We start from the raw sequence: 21,127 nt of genomic DNA on the forward strand, positions 1-21,127 counted from the left end.
CCCGTATTGAAAGAGGGTGCAGTACCAACAATTAAAGGAAAAGAAAAGGAAAGTATTTTTATTTTAAAGGAAAGAGAGTTCAGTTGCACCAGTTCTCCCGGAGTGAGCCGAGGATTGTTGCTAAAACCTGGGATGGAACGGGATGGGACGTATTATCGCTCGGGCAGTGACCTCCCTGCAGTTGTTGCTAAAACCGGTGACGTCCTGCTCCATCCTGGGTTTTAGTAATTGCCTGAGCCGCACAGTAATGGCGGAGTACACAGTTTGAAGAAAAGTGAATGAGTGGACCAGCCGTCTTATTTCTAAACTGGATATCTCTGCCATCTCGCCCTTATGTGGAAGAAGTGAATGAACAGAGAACTGAACGAACAACTGAAAGTCAGATTGTTTTAGAAACAGTCGGCCTTCAAGAAGGGAGAACACAGACGGGTAAACTCTGACTCTTATTTGGATAAAAAAACCAAACACGTTTACCTTGTATTGTGTGTTTAAGTTACCGGTATAAGATTATTTAATTTGCTTCAGAATGTGATTTGTCTCAGTTCATCTGATTATTTAATTAGCCTTTTACGTTTTATCAGTGAAAAATGCATGCATGTACATGTATGTTGCATAAGTTATAACACCTATCCTGTTTTAATGAGAGTCAACCCACAATCAATGAAGTCAAATCAGTTGAGCAAGTCGGTAACGGTATTTCTTACTTTAACCATAAATTTTTATTTATATGACTTTGGTCTATAGCTGTCAAAGGCCTCGGCCTTAAAACCGGTTCCCGCTGTGACGTCACGCATTCAGGGCCGGCTGGCTCAGCGGGGCAGCTCGAATGCCAACTTTGCGGTCGATTTTAACTCTCAAAAAAAAATTTATTTTTTTATTCCCATTTATGCAGCATACAAGAGTCAAGGATGGAGATACTATCCACTCAAATTTATTTTAAAATAAAGGCTCTGTGTATCTCTGTTAAGGATTTAATTTGCACTTTTGAAAATCTACCTCTTCCCTTGGTTCATTGCACATCTTGTGTTCACTGTTTGTGTGCTGTTGTCTATTGTCTTTTTGTTTCCTTGTACTGTATAGATTTATTAGATTCTAATCGACTCGATGAGCCAAAATAATTGGGGATCTTTTTAATGGGCCCCGACTCATTACAAGTATGGATAGGTGGGCCTTAAAGTAGAAAAGGTTGAAAACCCCTGTCTTAAAAATAAAGAAAAAACCCATTGAATTAGGTGTGTCCAAACGTTTTTTTGACTGGAACTGTATATCTTGTAATCTGCTCTGTCTATTGAAAAATGTGAGCTGTATGTGTGCTTTGTTTCTTTCTTTCTGTCTCCAGTGAAGTCCTCACCGTCGAAGAAGGGCCGTGCAGGTTGTCAGAGTGTGGCTAGGAAGCTGCCCATGGGCACTGCTTTACCGAGTGCCCAGTCTAGCAGCCACATGCTTCTTGATCCTCGACTCGTTTATCGTTCCCACTTATCCCAGCCTGACACAGATGTTGAAATTGGTGAGAAAGGAGAGAAATGATGTGATGGAATAAATTCAGTACCTTTTCAAACGTAGGTTGTACTGGCACGCGCAGTTATTTTTAAGTGTATCTGTTTAATTATTGTCCAGGTATGCAGTCAGGCAGACCTGACCTCCTCCCGAGCATGCCTCCCCAGTCTGGAACCTTGAGTGAAGTTGAAGCAACGGATATGCCAAATCCTTCAGTACCCCCCATCAGGTATTAATACATTCACTTCGTTCTGTATCTTAACACGGGTTTTATTTATTTTTTATTTTATTATTTTTTTTAATTTAATGTCTCTCTCTCAATTTTAACCTTGAGAAATAATAATAAATTTATTTATTTATTTATTTATTTACACTACCGTTCAAAAGTTTGGGGTCACCCAGACAATTTTGTGTTTTCCATGAAAAGTCTCACTTTTTTATTTACCACCATAAGTTGTAAAATGAATAGAAAATATAGTCAAGACATTTTTCTGGCCATTTTGAGCATTTAATCGACCCCACAAATGTGATGCTCCAGAAACTCAATCTGCTCAAAGGAAGGTCAGTTTTATAGCTTCTCTAAAGAGCTCAACTGTTTTCAGCTGTGCTAACATGATTGTACAAGGGTTTTCTAATCATCCATTAGCCTTCTGAGGCAATGAGCAAACACATTGTACCATTAGAACACTGGAGTGAGAGTTGCTGGAAATGGGCCTCTATACGCCTATGTAGATATAGAGAGCTTGCAGTCACGTGACCGGAAAGTACACAGCCGCCATCTTGTTGGTAAAAAACACAGCTGAATACTGCTGCACTCGTGTACAAAATGGATAAATTTCAACCGACGGACTACACGGCTCATTTTTCTAATGAACAGATAACTAGATACATGTCTAAAATAAACGACCTACAGATTAGTGACCCTTATGGCTTACCGGATGTAGTTTTCACGACCGTGTCAGTGGATATGGAACTGCCAGCGGAATACCCAGACGTGTATAATTACCTCATTAATTTTCCCTCGCTGTTCAGTGGTGAAGCACTGCGTGCTTATAAATCTCTGGACAGTTATCTTTACAGAAATTCAGGATTTGTCAGCCGCCCTCAGATGTGGCATCTTGTAAACAAGAAAATAACAATCCTCATTGGACGGGTAAGTCACTTAAGTATTACTAGTACTGATACTAGATGTATCAGTAGTATCTAGTATAGCACTGACCAGCCGATTATAGAATAAGGTAATTCCAGCTGTAATTCCAAATCGTCCGTCTTGTTTACCATGGATCTGACGTTGGAGAGGTAGAGGCTTGGCAGTGGAGATTTGAATGGCTGTTTTCTGAGCTTAGTCAACAGGCTCTGCCTGCAGCCTCGCTTTTGCTTCCTCTCCCGATGCCGCCTCCTTCGCCTGCCAGACCCGATAACAATCCACGGAGACCCCGCTGGTCTCGCTATCTTGTCCGGAATGTTGTGCATGCGATGGAAATCGCTACAAACCATCATTTTCTGCTGGAAACCAATGTCCAGTAAGTCCATACAGTTGTAGTGGATATTGAAGTCCGGTACAGACGAACAACACGCAGAAATGCACACAAAAAACATAAACGTGCACAGGTAGGGAGAGCTTGTAGCTGCAGCCGTTGTAGAAGAATTGTATATAGTAGGGTTTTCCAGAAGAAAAGGTAGAAGTAGAAGGCGGAAATATGGCGTTTGACCAAGATGGCGTCTGTTACAATCTGGATCGGCTGTGACGTCACATGCAAGATCTCTATTGCACCAAAAACCAGACGTTTGCAGCTAGAATAGTCATTTACCACATTAGCAATGTATAGTGTATTTCTGATTAGTTTAAAGTGATCTCCATTGAAAAGAACAGTGCTTTTCTTTCAAAAATAAGGACATTTCAAAGTGACCCCAAACTTTTGAACGGTAGTGTATTTATTTATTTATTTATTTATTTATTTTTCATTGTTATATTGTGGTGTTTGTTTATAGGTCAGTAGGGGTTGAAGTGCACAAATCTGCAAGCACAGAACCTGATAGTAACACTTTCCCCAGGTAAAGCTGAACTCACATGCTTTGTTGTTGACGCTATGCTTCACTGCATGATAATTAAAAGGCTTGCTACTCTCCCAATCTTTTTCTCTTAGTTTGGGAGCTGAAGCTGTCGACGAACAGATGGGTAATGAAGATGCCGTTTCTCTCAAAGACATCATCCCAGAGACCAACATTTGTTTTGTAAGTTTAATTCTAACTTCTGAATATTGTTGATTCCTTTACATCAAAACCACCTGTATGCAATAAAGCTGAGACTAAGGTTATATGGAGTAAGAAAATGTGTGTCGGTACGAGGGGCGTTCAATAAGTAATGCCCCTGACCCACTTCCCATAGCAGTAGAGCAACGAAACTTGGCACAGTTATTAGTCTTTCTCTACATAGGAACCACCCAGAGTTCTGCATTTCTCCCATCGTTTGATGCAGCTCTGGAGACCGTTTTTGTAGAACACCCCAGGTTGGTCCTCCAACCATGACATGACTTCAGAAATCAAGGCTGCATCATCTGGGAAACGCTTTCCTTTCAAAAACAAGTTCATGGCTGGGAAGAGGTGAAAGTCAGAGGGTGCAAGGTCAGGAGAGTAGGGAGGATGGGGGAGGATTTCATAGCCACACTCCCGTGCTTCTGATCTGGCGACAAGCGAGTTGTGGACCGGAGCGTTGTCCTGCAGGAGGAGGATACCTTTGCTGATCTTGCCCCGCCTCTTGATTTTGATAGCTTCTCTTAATTTCCTTAAAAGTGAAGCATAATAGGCTCCTGTAATTGTGGTACCCTTTGCCAGGAAATCTGTCATCACTACTCCGTCCTGGTCCCAGAAGACTGTGAGCATGACCTTGCCAGCGGAGGGCTGCACCCTTGCCTTCTTTGGAGGTGGTGAGTCCAAGTGCTTCCACTGCATTGACTGGGCTTTGGTCTCTGGATCATAGTGATGGACCCAGGTTTCATCCTGTGTAATCAGTCTTTTGAAAAACTTTGACTCATCTTCTTGGCACATCTCCAAATTCATCCTCGAGCACTCGACGCGTTCTCGCTTCTGGAAAGGTGTGAGCAACCTGGGAATCCATCTGGCAGACACCTTATGCATATGCAAATGGTCATGAATGATAGTTTCCACAGACCCTGTACTAATCTTGACCTCTTGGGCTATTTGGCGAATAGTAATGTGCCGATCTTCCAAAATGGCAGCCTCAACTTGACGGACAGATGCCTCATCAATGGCAGAAGGGGAGTGACCAGGTCTGGGAGCTGTTTCCACAGACTTCTGGCCATGTTTGAATTCACGATGCCAGCATTTTACAAGGTCATATGATGGGGCATTATCACCATAAGTTTCTTTCATTTCATCAAAAGTCTCCTGTGGTGTGCATCCTTTCAAATACAAAAACCGGATCACTGCGCGACACTCAATAGGCTCCATTTCACACCTGACTCAGTTCAAACACGTGTAAATCAGAAACCACAATTAGTTCAGAGCTGTAATTTGCCACATAACCCATAGAGAGATAAATCATTGCACATGCAAAATTTCAGCTGGATCAGACAACTGGAAGTGGGTCGGGGCATTACTTATTGAACGCCCCTCGTAGATATCGGTACTGCAAATGTTTTTTCAAAATAATTTGTTGCCAAGAGCAAAGTAATATCAAAATGGCAGTTTGCGCTACATGTTGTGCATTCGATTTAAGAATAAGTCACAGTGGAAAGAAATGTGGAAGAAGAAAGCTTATTGCAAAGTGGCAAATATACACTCTAGCAAGAGTTAAAAACTACTCATGCATTAGTTTATTTTAAGTAACTTTTTTTTTTTTTTTTTTTAAATAAATTGGACCTGCAATGCAGTCACTAATGCCTGACAAGTCGCACAAAAAAAACTTAGGAATGAAATGGTCATCTCCTTTAAATACCATGTACACAAGTGCCTTACTTTTAAGCACCACTTTTTCCTTACTTGCATTCTTTGCGCGGTTGTTTTCTGTTTGTCCCAGCTTGTGTGCGCACAACCGTGTACAGTGTGAGTCACTCTACTGTGTGCGTGCGTCAGGGTTAATATAGTTAATGAAAACTCAGACTAAACGAACCATGAAAAAAGAATTTCGTTAATTGAAATAAAAATGACAGTTTTCAAAAAAACATTAAAAACTACAATGACAATGCAACAAGAACTAAAATTAAATAAAATTACAGGTAAAGTCGGCTTTTTTTAATTTCATTTTCCTCTTCAAGACATGTTAAGCAAGACAATTCCCCTGTTTTCATCTCACTCAAAAACAGATTTAAATGTTATCTGCGATGATGCCACAACCAAGATGACAAGCAAACACCATTTATTTACAATCAATTTAAATTAAGCAACACTTGGTGACATTTCCGCTACGTTCACACTGCAAGGCTTAATGCTCAGTTCCGATTTTTTTGTGAAATCCGATTTTTTTGTGAGGTCGTTCACATTAACAAATATATGCGACTTGTATGTGATCCTCAGTATGAACGAAAAGCGACCTAAAAGTGTTCCGCATGCGCATTGCAGGATACGACGACGTCACACGCAGTGAGCATGGCCAGTGTTTACGGAAGTAAAACCGCCCGGTTGCGGTATGACCCATCCAATCTAGCTTGAATAGCTGTATCCCCCCAAATGGAAATCAGCTCCCTAACCTCTGCGTCCTTCCATTGAGAAGATTCAGAGCCTTCACAGCCCGAAGCGTCCCTCGCATTGATGTCATGCGCAGGGGCGCAGATACGTTTTTTGAACTGGGGGGGACAAAAAACTGGGGGGGACAAAGCTGCCAGCAAACCAACCCCAACCCCGATATGCCTGTCAAACTTGTTGTGGGTTACCATAGCAACCAAGCTCGAGCTCGCAACCTGTGCAGTCTGCACAGCTCAACCAACCGAATATCAGTCTTTGTTTTATGTGAGTTGTTGCAACTATGTATACACTGCTGTGCACCTCAATAAACCGAATGGTAATTAGTCTTTTGATTTTTCCGTGAGGTTTGCCTTATGCAAAGAAAGACAGCATAGACGTTTTTTCCTCCCTATAAGTGGGGGGGACCGAACGAGGTGAATTTAAATCTGGGTGGGATGAGTCCCACCCTCTATCTGCGGCCGTGATTATGCGCCATGTTGTAACTTTTTTTGAGAGACCCGCCGCCTACTTCAGCGCAGAATAGTGACGTTTGTGGCTTGTTGATGACGTGTAAGTCGGATGAAAGCGACCTGGCAGTTCAGACTGAAGTCGCATATGAAAAGAGCGGATAGGAATCGGAATTAGGACCACATATCCAAACGGCCTGGGTCGGATTTGAAAAAATCGGATCTGTGTCGTTCATATTGTCAATAAAAGATCGGATACAGGTCACATATGGGCGAAAAGATCGGATTTGAGTCACTTCAGCCTGCAGTGTGAACGTAGCCTTAAAAATATAAAGCTTATTTATAAAGAACAAAGGAGAATTCGTGATCAGGAAGACCTACAAGAAAGCACGTGATAGTCTGACCTGCCATAATATCCAGTTTCGTTTAGTTGAGCAAACATGGATTCCTTTCATGTTGGCTATAGAGGATGTGCAGTCACGTGACCCGTCAGTGTTTACTCTGCCATATTGGACGGCTTCGGGATTGTTTACCTTGCGCAAGCGTAATGGATCCAGGGAGTAATCCCCAAGAAAATTCGGAAACTACTCCATCTACATCGCGCGATAACTTGTCTAAGTTTGTTCAGCATCTTGAAGGTGACGTGAGGCAGCGTTACGTGGAAAAGTGTTCCAGGTTGGGGATTGCAGATCCGTACAACTTGCCGCAATCCTTGTTCAGGGAAATTCGGAGCTGCGGTGCCGGCAATTTGCCCGATCTGGCCTACCACGACATTTACAATTTTCTTGTTAATCGTGAATCGTGTTACACTGGCAAAGCCCTCAAAGCTTACAAGAGCCTGGAAGCTTATAAATATTTTGTTGCGGGATGGGTATCCCAACTATATACCTCTGGAAGGTTCCGAAGAAGAATGTCAACCTCACGGGTAAGTGGCATTAAGACGTTTATCATAAAGAGACTATGCAGGACATTTTATCGTAAGAATGTTCGAAATCTGAACTCAGTTCCAGATAATGATGGGGTTGTAGATATGTATGTTTTTGTCTGGAAAAAAAAATCACAAATCACCGCTATCTTTATCTGTGCAGAATTATTATTCAATATCAGATATAAATGTATAGGGGTCACAGATATGTCCAGCTTCTATATTCAAACAAATTTAAAAAAATATTTTCTGACACCCCTGTGTCAGTGTGTGTCAGGCTATGAGCCAAATAGGTCTGCATCACTGCGGACCCTTGTATGAACTTGTGAAATACTATGGATTGGCCTTTCAAAGGCATATATGAGCCAAAAAGATAAAACATTGTCATAGACTAGGCCAGGGTAGTAGGGCTAGGCATAGCCATTTTAAACGTTAGATCTCAAGCGGACTAACGGCCACAAACACTGTACTGTCTAGTTTCTAAGTACGCAGTTATCATTCAATCTGAAAATCAACTTAACAGATGTACTAGGAGTATTGAATTAGAAGATTACACCTACCTGATATGAAGTGTTCACTACAAATTCGGCTGGTAGAACTGGGGTACCAGTTTTCTCTTCGCACAGCGGACACCCATTTTGCATGTCTCTCCTCGTCTGCGGGGAAACTATAAAATGACAGGCCCTCCTTTTGGCCCTGTCTATTGGTACAACCAAATGCTGAACAAGATATAACCATTCTCGAAAGTTCTACTCCCACACACTTGATAATTAGAACGTGTTCGTCTAAGTTCTATGCGCGGCCATGCCGTCCAAGATGGCAGATAAACAAATATCACGTGACCTCGTGACGTCATGTGCACGCTCTCTATAAACATATGGAAAAACATGCTCACCAAATGTTGTCACTCCTGTTTGAGACAGTGAGATCACACCCTCTATCATATTTTTAATATTGCTAAGCATTATTTCAGTATTTAGAAACCTATTTTCATCGATATAGTTGACATCAAAATATGACAATCAGCAAACCAATGTGGTGTCTAAATGTGCCTGAAGTAAACAGCTTGTGTCCTAGTTATTATGGAGTATCTGCGGCAGTGGGGAACCATCAGGGCCTTCTAGGCTTTCAGAGAAGGCCAAACATAACATTTCAAACATTGTATTTAATTTTTCATTCTTTAATTTAATGGTACAGGAAATTAAATTTCTTGGTGTGATTTTGGATCATAAAGTCTGCTGGAAACCTCATGTAGGATACGTACGAGCAAAACTGGCAAAGTGCTCGGCAATACTGTGGAAAACAAAACATTCTTGATTACAAATCTTTGCATGCTCTATATTACTCGTTATTTTCACCATATCTGACTTACTGTGTCGAAGTCTGGGGAAACACCTCCAAAACCACTCTGCAGCCGATATGTACAATACAGAAAAGAGCAATAAGGACAATAAACAAAACAGGATACAGAGATCACACAAACTCACTATTCATAAACTCACACACGTTGAAATTTATGGATCTGGTCAAATTCAGAACAGCACAAATAATGTACAAAGTGAGAAATAATCTATTGCCAAAAAATATACAAGGAATGTTTAGTGAGAGAGAGGGGGGATATAATCTGAGGGGAGACCTAAATTTTAAAAAACCAAAGGTTCGAACAAATATGAAAAACGTGTGTATCGAGCTGTGGGGTGACTTTATGGAACAGACTGGAGACAGAAATAAAACAAAGTGCAAATATAAATCTGTTTAAAAAAAGGTACAAAAATATTTTTAAACAAGTATATAGAAGAGGAAGTATGTTAATGGAGGATGATGAGGGATTTAATAGAATAGGGTTGATTTTGTTATATTAGAACTAACTTAGTATATGGCATATTTATTTATGGGGATAGTTTATATCTTCATATTTGCAGGGATAGGTATGTAGTATATATTTATTTTTGTAATTATATATTTATATAGATATTTATGAAGTGTATATATGGTATGTAGTATATATTTAATTTTGTAATTAAATATTTATAGATATTTATGAAGTGTGTGTGTGTATATATATATATATATATATATATATATATAGTACAGTGGTGCTTGAAAGTTTGTGAACCCTCTAGAATTTTCTATATATCTGCATAAATATGACCTAAAACAACATCAGATTTTCACACAAGTCCTAAAAGTAGATAAAGAGAACCCAGTTAAACAAATGAGACAAAAATATTATACTTGGTCATTTATTTATTGAGGAAAATGATCCAATATTACATATCTGTGAGTGGCAAAAGTATGTGAACCTTTGCTTTCAGTATCTGGTGTGACGCCCTTGTGCAGCAATAACTGCAACTAAACATTTCCGGTAACTGTTGATCAGTCCTGCACACCGGCTTGGAGGAATTTTAGCCCATTCCCTTGTACAGAACAGCTTCAACTTTGGGATGTTGGTGGGTTTCCTCACATGAACTGCTCGCTTCAGGTCCTTCCACAACATTTTAATTGGATTAAGGTCAGGACTTTAACTTGGCCATTCCAAAACATTAACTTTATTCTTCTTTAACCATTCTTTGGTAGAATGACTTGCGTGCTTAGGGTCGTTGTTTTGCTGCATGACCCACCTTCTCTTGAGATTCAGTTCATGGACAGATGTCCTGACATTTTCCTTTAGAATTGGCTGGTATAATTCAGAATTCATTGTTCCATCAATGATGGCAAGCCGTCCTGGCCCAGATGCAGCAAAACAGGCCCAAGCCATGATACTACCACCACCATGTTTCACAGTTGAGATAAGGTTCTTATGCTGGAATGCAGTCTTTTCCTTCTCCAAACATGCTTCTCATTTAAACCAAAAAGTTGTATTTTGGTCTCATCCATCCACAAAACATTTTTCCAATAGCCTTCTGGCTTGTCCACGTGATCTTTAGCAAACTGCAGATGAGCAGCAGTGTTCTTTTTGGAGAGCAGTGGCTTTCTCCTTGCAACTCTGCCATGCACACCATTTGTTGTAAAGTGTTCTCCTGATGGTGGACTCATGAACATTAACATAAGCCAATGTGAGAGAGGCCTTCAGTTGCTTAGAAGTTACCCTGGGGTCCTTAGTGACCTTGCCGACTATTACACGCCTTGCTCTTGGAGTGATCTTTGTTGGTCGACCACTCCTGGGGAGGGTAACAGTGGTGTTGAATTTCCTCCATTTGTACACAATCTGTCTGACTGTGGATTGGTGGAGTCCAAACTCTTTAGAGATGGTTTTGTAACCTTTTCCAGCCTGAAGAGCAACAGCAATGCCTTTTTTGAGATCCTCAGAAATCTCCTTTGTTCGTGCCATGATACACTTCCACAAACATGTGAAGATCAGACTTTGATAGATCCCTGTTCTTTAAATAAAACGGTGCCCACTCACACCTGATTGTCATCCCATTGATTGAAAACAACTGACTCTAATTTCACCTTCAAATTAATTGCTAATCCTAGAGGTTCACATACTTTTGCCACTCACAGATATGTAATATTGGATCATTTTCCTCAATAAATAAATGATCAAGTATAATATTTTTGTCTCCTTTGTTTAACTGGGTTCTCTTTATCTACTTTTAGGACTTGTGTGAAAATCTGATGTTTTAGGTCATATTTATGCAGAAATGTAGAAAATTCTAAAAGGTTCACAAACTTTCAAGCACCACTGTATGTAGTATATATTTATTTTTGTAATTATATATTTATATAGATATTCATGAAGTGTATATATGATATATATTTTTATAGGTGTATTAATGTAGTTTGGATTTCGGGGTACTTAAAAAAGGGGTGGGAAATTAAAGTATTGTACTTCCCACTCCTTTTTCGAACAATGTGCGGTGTTTTGTAATGTCTTGGCTCTTTATTTTATTTATTCTTTTTTTTGTCACTTTCTCGTTGTCTTTCCTTTGTATGTACAAATAGTTACTTTTTTTTATACATCTTCGAAAATAAAATTAATTCCTTCATTAATTGCTTTCATTCTTTCATAATTTCATTATAATTATTCTCTTCTAATTCTAATTTGGCCTCATTTCCTATCAGATTTGCTTAGAAATTAACTGGTTACTGTCCTGAAAATATTAAGAGGCATCTTCGTGGTTTTATTTATTTATTTTTATTTTTTGTTGTCTCTAGGCAGAGAAGAGTTTAGAGTTGGCTCACTCACTGGTTAGGACTTCATTGCTGGGACAGAAAGCCATGGCAGTGTGCGTTTTATGTAGGAAGTGACATATGACTTAATCAGATTTTGATTTATAGTGAGAGGGACCCAAAATGTATCACCCTCTGTCTTCTCGAAGGCCAGTGCGAGCTTAACCATGAGTCAGCGCAGCAGTGCAGTCACCTTCCAGCCAGTGTGGTGTTCATCAGTAGTGTTAGTGAATGTTAAAGCAGTCAAGCCAGTGCTATCAAGAGCAAGTAGCACAGCCTAATGACCTGAAAAACTAAAATTTCTGTCTCTAGATTCTTCTTGCACGCACGTGTACACACACACACACACACACACACACTATTTTTCACTTAAGTATTCATTTCCCTCTGTAATTTACTTGGTTACTTTTAAAATGAACATCGACAACTACACACAATGGAGCTACATGGCAGCCTGCCGCTAATCCTTTGCTCTGTTGCTTTTTTTGGTGTGTCTGGCTAAGTTTTGGCTGAGCTGAAGTCCCGCCTCTAATAGTAACGGTTCACCACTGGTCTATGGCTGTGCAACAGCTGTGAAACTAAAACTGACATTAAAGCTAAACTAAACTTAGTCAGTTCCTCAAAATAAAAATACAGCTAAAATCACAAAGACTAAACTGGGGGAAAAATGCAAAGGCGAAATAAAAACTAATGAAAATGTCAACTAAGAACTCTGTGCATATATTGGAGTTGTAAAAGTTTGAGCCATCGTTCCAACTTTTAAGCATTTATCACAGCCTTCAATGACGTGCTAATTGCAGAAACTCACATTGCTACAACAATTATTAGTAGTAATTATAAATTAATAACACTGGTCTACAGCCAAAATGCTTCCGAAATATAGTCCAACTTTACTAATTCTGGGTTGCTGAGAACAAAAATGAAACTTAAAATTGTTAATTGGCTCTAGTTTTCAAGATTGGCCCTATAAATAACTCTGATTGGGTTTGAATAGTACTTACTTTTTTTGGCAAAAATGAATGATGCAATCTGAAGCTGGTATTGCATCATAGATGATGTTATTCCTAGAAGTCACTGATGATGCAATCATAAGTCAACTTACATCGGTCTGCTGAACAAATTGCCCTATATCGGCTCAAAAAAAAAAAATTGTACAATGCTAGGCACTTGAAATTAAGTCTTTGCTTGACAAGATGCTCTGTTTCATGAATACAAGAGACAAGCTGCCAAAAAGCACCGAGTACACACTGAATAAGGACTAAACCTATTCAGTACTTATTCATAATTGTTTTTTGCCATTTGGTTCATAATACATTTTATTTATATAAACTTTTTGCTAATTTTTCTACTGTTACATAAAGAGAACAGGTGAAATATCATGTAAACCAACCATAAACACATGAAGAGACCTAGGTTTACAACTAATACTTAAAACATTACTATCTACACAGTGTACATAGTATAAAATGTGACATCTTAAATATCTTGGAAGCCGTAGCCAATCAGCTGTTTTAACTGTCGTATTTGAATTCAACACACTAAATTTCATACCAAGCAGACAACTTCTGAAAAATTGTCGCCCAGTGTAGTAGTAATTAAGTTGTAGTAATCGGCGAGTTTTCACAACAGCCACGTTTTAGCAGCAGTCTGACAAATGTGAAGCACGTTTGTGAGACACAAACATGGTGTTTGCACATTGGGGTGGGGGGAAGGAGTTGTTGAAGTGGAAAAATTTGTTCCTGAGAACCTCTGCATAACTGTGGCTGATTTGACTGCTGTGGTTACTGATTTGAAGCACATAAAAGCAGTGTCGCAAAACAGGTGCAAATGCGTGCCTTTCCACTGTTGAAGCAGTATTTTGAAAGTATTTGCCAGTTGACTGTTAAACTTGCATGGGTTATGGGAGTTTGTTGAGCTAACACCTTTTGTCTGTTTTACAGTAAGACTGCCTGAAACCGTGATGCAGCAAAAGGGGGAGACGTAAAAATGCATATAAACGAGAGCCTCCGATCAATACTAGATAAGCCGTGGGAAGGAGGGGAAGGAATTCCAAGCCTTTGGAGTGATACCCCAGTGGATATGGGCAGAAGAGTGTGATCGATAGACACTCTACTCTTTCTCCAACACAGGGTATGCTGCTATAACTCCACCTGTTGACTACACAGTTCCTTCCCTGAGCTTCAGTGTTGTCTTTGGTCTCGCACTGCACGTTGTTGATGAACACACAGATTCTGGTCTTTCCATTCAAACACGGTGTTGTTGCTCGTACATACATATACTGACAAAGAAGACTGGTGAAATTATTTATTCTATATAAATTCTGTTCTGACTTTGCTCTATTTTTGCAAGTTATTGGAGGACTTTGTGAACAAATTATATTGGTATTTCATACTGTGTGTTAACACTCTCTCTCTTTTTATGTCAGACAGTATTAGTTAAATACTCTTGTGGGCTTTTTACTTTATGAAGGTGATCTAAACGATTCCTCCACAGAGATCTGCTTTTGCAGTATTGTGTGTACCAGGCATGTGATTTACTGTTTAACTGTAGGGTTATTTCAGAATGATGCATCTTCAGACCTGCAGAAACACACTGTTTTAAGAGAAGGATGCTTGAGCAAACCAAGATGTGTGCCCTGTTCAGTAATTAGTTCCTCTAGCCCTGGGGTGTATGGGGTTGTGACTGAGATCTACCTGTTATTTGACTGTTCAACATTCAACCCAAAAGGTAGTTTTTTTTTTTTTTTTCCCCCCCTCACAAAAACGAAGAAGCAAATATTGTTCTTGTACTTGTCTGTTCTGCTCGTGTCTTAATCAGTGTTTTTGTGCCAGTCACTTATTTTCTGTTAATTTTTTTTTTGTTATTCTCCTCTTTGGCTCTCCTAATTTGTATATGCATTTGAAGATCTTGTAAACTTTTGTCACTCAAGTGTTTCCATTCTTTTAAACGGACCAATCAACAGTGTCTATTGATTAGTGGATTAGCAGGGCTTGCTTGTTTTTAATGCCAGTGGCCTTCAGTCCATTGATTTTTGTACTGTATTTTTGTAAATATTATTCACTTTTGTGTGTTTGCATACCTATTATTATAAAGACTAATTATGCTTTTATGAAGCAGTATGTATTCTAAACTAACAAATTAACGTGTTTATATTTGTTCTCCTTTCTTGGCATGCCTCATGTCTGCTTCACTAAGTGTGCACTCTTACAAGAGCCTGCTAATTTCTGCTGGATACAGAAATTACTTACATTTGGTACATTTACTTATGCAAGTGGTCATTTCAGTGCAACAGTCATCATTACAATACTTTTTGGCTCATTTAATTACCTCATTTAAAAATTTCAGCTCTTTGTGCATTTGTGCTTAATTTCCCCCTTCATTATATCCTAACAAACCTTTTTCTGGAAGCACACACTCTATTTAATCAAAATTGTCCAGTTAATTTTTTTTTTTTTTGGGTTGAGCGTTTTTTTGCACAAAAGGTGTGAAGGAAGTTGCTTCTGGTCGTCCCCCCCCCTTCGGGTCAGGGACAAAATTGGAACAAGATCTTGGTGTATATAGCGACTATATATGGTGGTGTGCTCAAACTAAAGGCAGTGTCGATGCATCATGGAAGTATTTTATATTGTGCTTTTTGATTTGGGGTATTTTGAATGAGGTGCAGTGTGGGACCAAGTGTTCTGATTTTGTGCGGTTTTTTTTTTTTTTTATTTGAAGTGCAGAGTTGAGCTGCTCCACAAGAAACCAAGTGGCTGAAGGTGCATGAGTATGTTTTGAATGTGCACTAACAGGGTGGGACTTTCTTTTCTTATTGATAAAAGCACTATACTGGTTTGGTTATTGAAACGCACTAGTGTTCTCTTGAGTACAGTAACTGGTGTGCTGTTCACAGCTGATGAAGGGGTAATTTACAGTGGCCAACTTGCTGCTTCATCCTGTTCTTTCAAATACACTGTCATTGGTAATGATGCAATTTGCATCACATGACACTGCTGTTGTTTCCAGAATCTGTTTGATAGGTTACCTTCACTATTCTCTCCTGCATCGTTTCATCTCTCTCGCTCGCTGCTTCTTCCCCCCTTTCCCATGCCAGTTAAACTTCTACATTTAAAAAGATGCACACTATGCATCATAAGCCAGTAAGAGAGCTGAAATTTTCTAAGTACGTCTTGTTACATGAAGAGCCTTGAAAATTAACCTTAATGATTTTGTTAGGCACGTTTTAACTTGGAGTTGAATAAAACGTGAATTATTTTGTAACCTTAATTGAAAACTGATACTGAATGTCATTAATTTCATCACCTTCACAAGTGCCAGAACTTATGTGATTATGTGGTTCCAGTTTTGGCCACCGAGGTGCTGGATATCCAAAAGGATCCTAACTGAATACAGTAAATGTTTTCACGGGTGTGGTATGCAGTGATATATACAGTCAACTGTGCACCAGACTCTGAGAAGAGAATCTTTGATTTTGCCAAATAAGATTTTGTAAAAGCTGTCTGTGTGGAGGAGAGATTAAAATCTAAGCTGAGCTCAAAGATTTAAACAGGATTTGCAAAAGTGGATGATGCTAACATTTTCTTCTGGAATTGCTATTGTTTCACTTGTCTTGGGTTCTGTTGGGTTGTTTTTTGTTGGGTTTTTTAAATTTAATTTTATTTATTTATTTTTAAACTGGCTGAAATCTTGTAACCACAAATAACCAGTGTTCTGATGTTCTGACCAGAGTAACATGACATTTGAAGATTATGCATTTTCCTGTTGACAAAGCAAGTGCAAAATGTGCTCCAGTGGTTGAAGTTTCTTGCACTGTGGTCATGTATCTTTTAACTGCATTGTTCTTTCCAGTGTGCAGTGTAACGCCTTGTGTGTACTCAGTTTCAACCAACCCTATCAGCTTCCATTATTATTATTATTATTATTATTATTAATAATTTTTTTTCCTTCTAATATTGTTCTTGAGATCTGATCTCCAGTGCCCTGATCAAGGCAGGATTACCTAGTCATATGACCGGTGCCTGTAGACTCCTTTGTGTCTGTGTGGTTCAAATTTGTGTTAAGTGAATGATGAGTGAGTAATCAGCACAACAGACACATCAGTCTTGCACAATTCACACAGGATAATATGCTGGCAACAAAGACACTACCAGATGAACTATTGCAATACTACATTTCTGCCAGCTTATGTTTTGGTAACTATTTATTAGGAAACCTTTTTTTGTACCTTGTGTGATTGTAAGTGTGAAACCTAATATTCTGTGTACCATAGACAATTGTTTGAATGCTGTAAAGCAACAGAAAATCATTTTTTGAAATTGCATTTCTGGCAAAGGAAGTCTGACATTGTACACTGTTGTGTTTAAGGCATTATATGTTGTGGTTTGTTTTTTTTAATATAAACATGAATGTCGGTTTCAGGAGTAGAAAGATTGCCTATATTTTTACTCAGCTTGTGTATAATGTGTATATGTACTGTATATAAGCAGCACGCAAACACCCCTGCCCATTTCCCCATCATGTTAATCACCTGCCTTTCCTATCAATTTAATATGGTGGTGGGTTTTTTTTTTCTTCATATTTTCTTAGACTTTAAGTAGGCTAATAAATTTTTAAACTTTTTGGTGGCTTAGTTTCCTATTTTCTTCAGAGGCATGTGTAGATTCATCCCATCTCTCGCACGCATGCACGTGTGCGCACACAGGTCAGCTGTAACATCAAACCACAGGTGAAGAAAATAACATTCTTTTAAGTGTTGCCAGGCAAAATAAACCTCGCCTGGTAGCATTCATGATGAAATGAAGGAAGATATTGTGAAAAAAAAAAAATAGGTACCCTCTGGGTATATGTGGCTACTACTTATAATTGTTTTCTGACACCATGTCTATACAGTTAATAAATAATTATATATATAATATATATATATATATATATATATATATATATATATATATATATATATATATATATATATATATATATTTTTTTTTTTTTAATTACTTACTGAGGCAGTAGCCACAAAAATGAAGTGTAATCCAAAAATGAACAAGTTTAAAAATCACAGGAGTAAAATATGTCAAGCGTCTGTACTTTATTATTCTACTTTTGCAGTTTTTGAAACTGAAGCCTCCGAACTGAGGCTGACGTACACATGCTGTCGCCATGACCAAAGCTATTTCCCAGAAATGGCCCAGCGCTAGAGCTCAGTGGAACACACTTTCCCTGTGTAATAAGCATAAACATGTCTGAAAGTGATTTTCTTTAGTCCATTTATTTTGAATGGTGAACCGAATTGTATGCACTCACCAGCCATTTTAATTAGAACATGTTCATGCATGGTTGTTGCATTCTTACAGCACGATGACCAGTGGCGGGTCCTGAAAATTTTCTCAGGAGGGGCAATTTATTCAATAATGTCACAAGGTGACTCATTCAACAGGTACATTATAGGTAGCCAGACATTATTGAGACTGTTTTCTCTCTGCATATCACAGTTCCATGCAACTTCTGTCCACTAGATGGCAGCACATTACAGAAATCTTTTCCCTGTAGCTACCTAAGTAAACAAGAATCCTCATTGGATGGGTAAGTCACTTAAGTATTGAGTATAGCACTGACCAGCCGATTATAGAATAAGGTAATTCCAGCTGTAATTCCAAATCATCCGTCTTGTTTACATGGATCTGGCGTTGGAGAGGTAGAGGCTTAGCAGTGGAGATTTGAGTGGCTGTTTTCTGAGCTTAGTGAACAGGCTGGTTCTGCAGCCTCGCTTTTGCTTCCGCTCCCGGCGCCGCCTCCTTCGCTTTGCTTCCGATAACAGTCCACGGAGACGCCGCTGGTCTCGCTATCTCGTCCGGAATGTTGTGCATGCGATGGAAATTGCTACAAACCGTCATTTTCTGCTGGAAACCAATGTCCAGTAAGTCCATACGGTTGTAGTGGATATTGAAGTCCGGTACAGACGAACAACATGCAAAAATACACACAAAAAACATAAACGTGCACAGGTAGGGAGAGCTTGTAGCCGCAGCCGTTGTAGTAGAATTGTATATAGTAGGGTTTTCCAGAAGAAAATGTAGAAGTAAAAGCAGAAGTAGAAGGCGGAATATGGCGTTTGACCGACAAGATGGCGTCTGTCATGCAGGGGTGATAGCGTTCCGGCGCCGCGCCGGATTTCCGGCGTACCGTGGCTGGGGAAAAAAAAAAATCTAGTTCGCCCATTGTCCTGTGTCATTCTGAGATGCGCAGATGGACAGTAAAGGGAATTGGCATGATATGGAACTAGTGGGAAAAAAGTGCCGTCACGGCATGAATTAGACCCTTCGAGCGTCTAATTCGTGCCGTGACGGCACTTTTTTCCCACTAGTTCCATATCATGCGAATTCCCTTTACTGTCCATCTGCGCATCTCAGAATGACACAGGACAATGGGCGAACTAGATTTTTTTTTTTTTTTCCCCAGCCACGGTACGCCGGAAATCCGGCGCGGCGCCGGAACGATCACCCCTGTGTCACAATCTGGATCGGCTGTGACGTCACATGCAAGTGCTCCATAGGCTGTGGTGTAAAGTTGCAAACAACATTCACAATCCAAGAATAGTTTGGCTCCACAATGACCAATTCCAATTATTCACTATTCACATTATTTCAATATTGTATGATGTGAAATAGCCAAGAATGATATCTTTATAAAAGATATGTCCAACAACTAAATAAGAAAGGAAACCATATTTTTAAAAAATAATACATATTTATTTGCCAATCTTGAAAGTTCTGTTCTACAGAATGTTCTGTAAATAGATTTTGTACTTCAAACTCCATGACCAGCAAGAATTTTACAGACTCTGCAACTTAAGGACAACAGGAAAGTGCACTTACTGTAACAAAACATTTGTAAATAGTTGGCTAACATAACAATAGCAGTTGAATAAATAGATGAGTGGATCTTTAGATCTTGCAATTACTGGTATTTACCAAGGATATTACCAAAGTGCTAACTCTCAGAGCAAAGTGTGGCAAATATAAAAATGCACATCGAAAACATCAAAAGTAAACTGATTCTGTGACTCTGTGTGTGTGTGAGTCACGAAGTCAACCAAACCCAGAAAAACACCACGGTGACTGGAGCCCTCAGTTTCCTCTTTGCCTCGTAGAGCTAACTCGAACACTCCACAAAATTTCAAGCATTGGATGAGCCGGTTTAATATGTGCCTGTTCTTGCTCACCTTATCGTTGTGGCGGCGAACTGCTAGCCTGTAGCCCTCATCCAGTTGTGTAGTGATGTTCACTCTCCCAAAAGCCGAAAATTTCAGGCAGCTGCCCATGTGAATCTTTGATGACTCATGTTTTTTTATTTTCTCTGACAAACGATGCTTGTCCGAAACTCCAGTGACCGTCCGAGCAGTGTTGTCCGTGGAGCCTCCAGGGTGGAAAAGTAAGCAGGGGGAGCAGAAAATCACTGAGGCGTCCTTGCAGCCAGCTCGCCAGGATTTGCGCTGGGACCATATTGAAGTAAAACCTCGAGTATATGATTTCCCCCCTTTGTCGAAATTTGTTTTATGTTTAGATTTGGTCGAGGGTGTCCAGCTTGTTTTGTTGCCAATTTAGCTCGATTTGATCGCTAACTAAATGGAACTTCTTTTAAGGACCGCACTGAATTGCTTTCCACATCCATCTCACTTCAGAAACTGAGCGGATCGAACGTAACTTTGCCGCGCTTCGCAGTGACGAAAGCACGTTAGTGCAAGCCCCCCCGGAACCCATAGAGATTGCATTGAAGTGTCAGTTAGGAGAAAAAAATATATTAACATGGGACTCTATCAGTGAACTCTTGGGCGATTTTCAACGTGACTGAAATCGCCCCAAAAGGGGCGGTACTCTAGAAGCAAGACCATCCTGATTGGACAATGATACCCAGAGACAGATTAAAATGGCCTAGAGCAGCACTGGTGAAAGTTTGTTTAAAAAAAAAAAAACTTTTTTTTTTCGTTTTGGCAGTGCGTTGCCCAATCGCCCTTATGCACCACCCGCCCTTGACGATGACATAATGGCTAGCGCCTCTATATGAGGCAGTAGCCATAACAAAAACGATTTTGACCTTTTTGGTGGCCTTGACTGGATGACCCTCAATGTTGGAGGTTCGATTTGAGACCAATGCCCATCTATCCTGAAAGTCTCATGAAGATTGATCCAGCCATTTTCCTGTAATATCATAAACAAAAAAACCCCAAAGAAACCTGACTGAAAACAATATCTTTGCTCCTTGGTGGACTCTGTCCTGGGTGAGGTAACAATGGCACCTGGTAAGGGGTGGGATATATTAGGCAACAAGTGAAGTTAAATCTCAAAGTTGATGTGTTTTGAAGGCAAGAATAAAAATCTGAGTG

At 39.5% G+C, this 21,127-nt stretch overlaps 1 protein-coding gene across 4 annotated transcripts in view; it reads left to right on the top strand.

Annotated features, from left to right (window-relative positions):
• pip5k1ab (phosphatidylinositol-4-phosphate 5-kinase, type I, alpha, b) overlaps positions 1-17,364 on the top strand; it is a 66,798-nt gene extending 49,434 nt beyond the window's left edge. For all 4 annotated transcript variants that reach the window (XM_060922018.1, XM_060922020.1, XM_060922019.1 and 1 more), the window contains 5 exons: positions 1,340-1,507; positions 1,618-1,726; positions 3,490-3,552; positions 3,645-3,732; positions 13,686-17,364. In XM_060922018.1, the coding sequence (XP_060778001.1) occupies positions 1,340-1,507; positions 1,618-1,726; positions 3,490-3,552; positions 3,645-3,732; positions 13,686-13,688 (431 nt within the window). In that variant the 3' untranslated portion in view covers positions 13,689-17,364. The remainder of the gene's footprint in view (positions 1-1,339; positions 1,508-1,617; positions 1,727-3,489; positions 3,553-3,644; positions 3,733-13,685) is intronic.
• The last annotated feature ends 3,763 nt before the right edge of the window (positions 17,365-21,127 follow it).

Source organism: Neoarius graeffei, chromosome 5 (genome assembly GCF_027579695.1).
Source record: "Neoarius graeffei isolate fNeoGra1 chromosome 5, fNeoGra1.pri, whole genome shotgun sequence".
NCBI classification, from domain to species: Eukaryota; Metazoa; Chordata; class Actinopteri; order Siluriformes; family Ariidae; genus Neoarius; species Neoarius graeffei.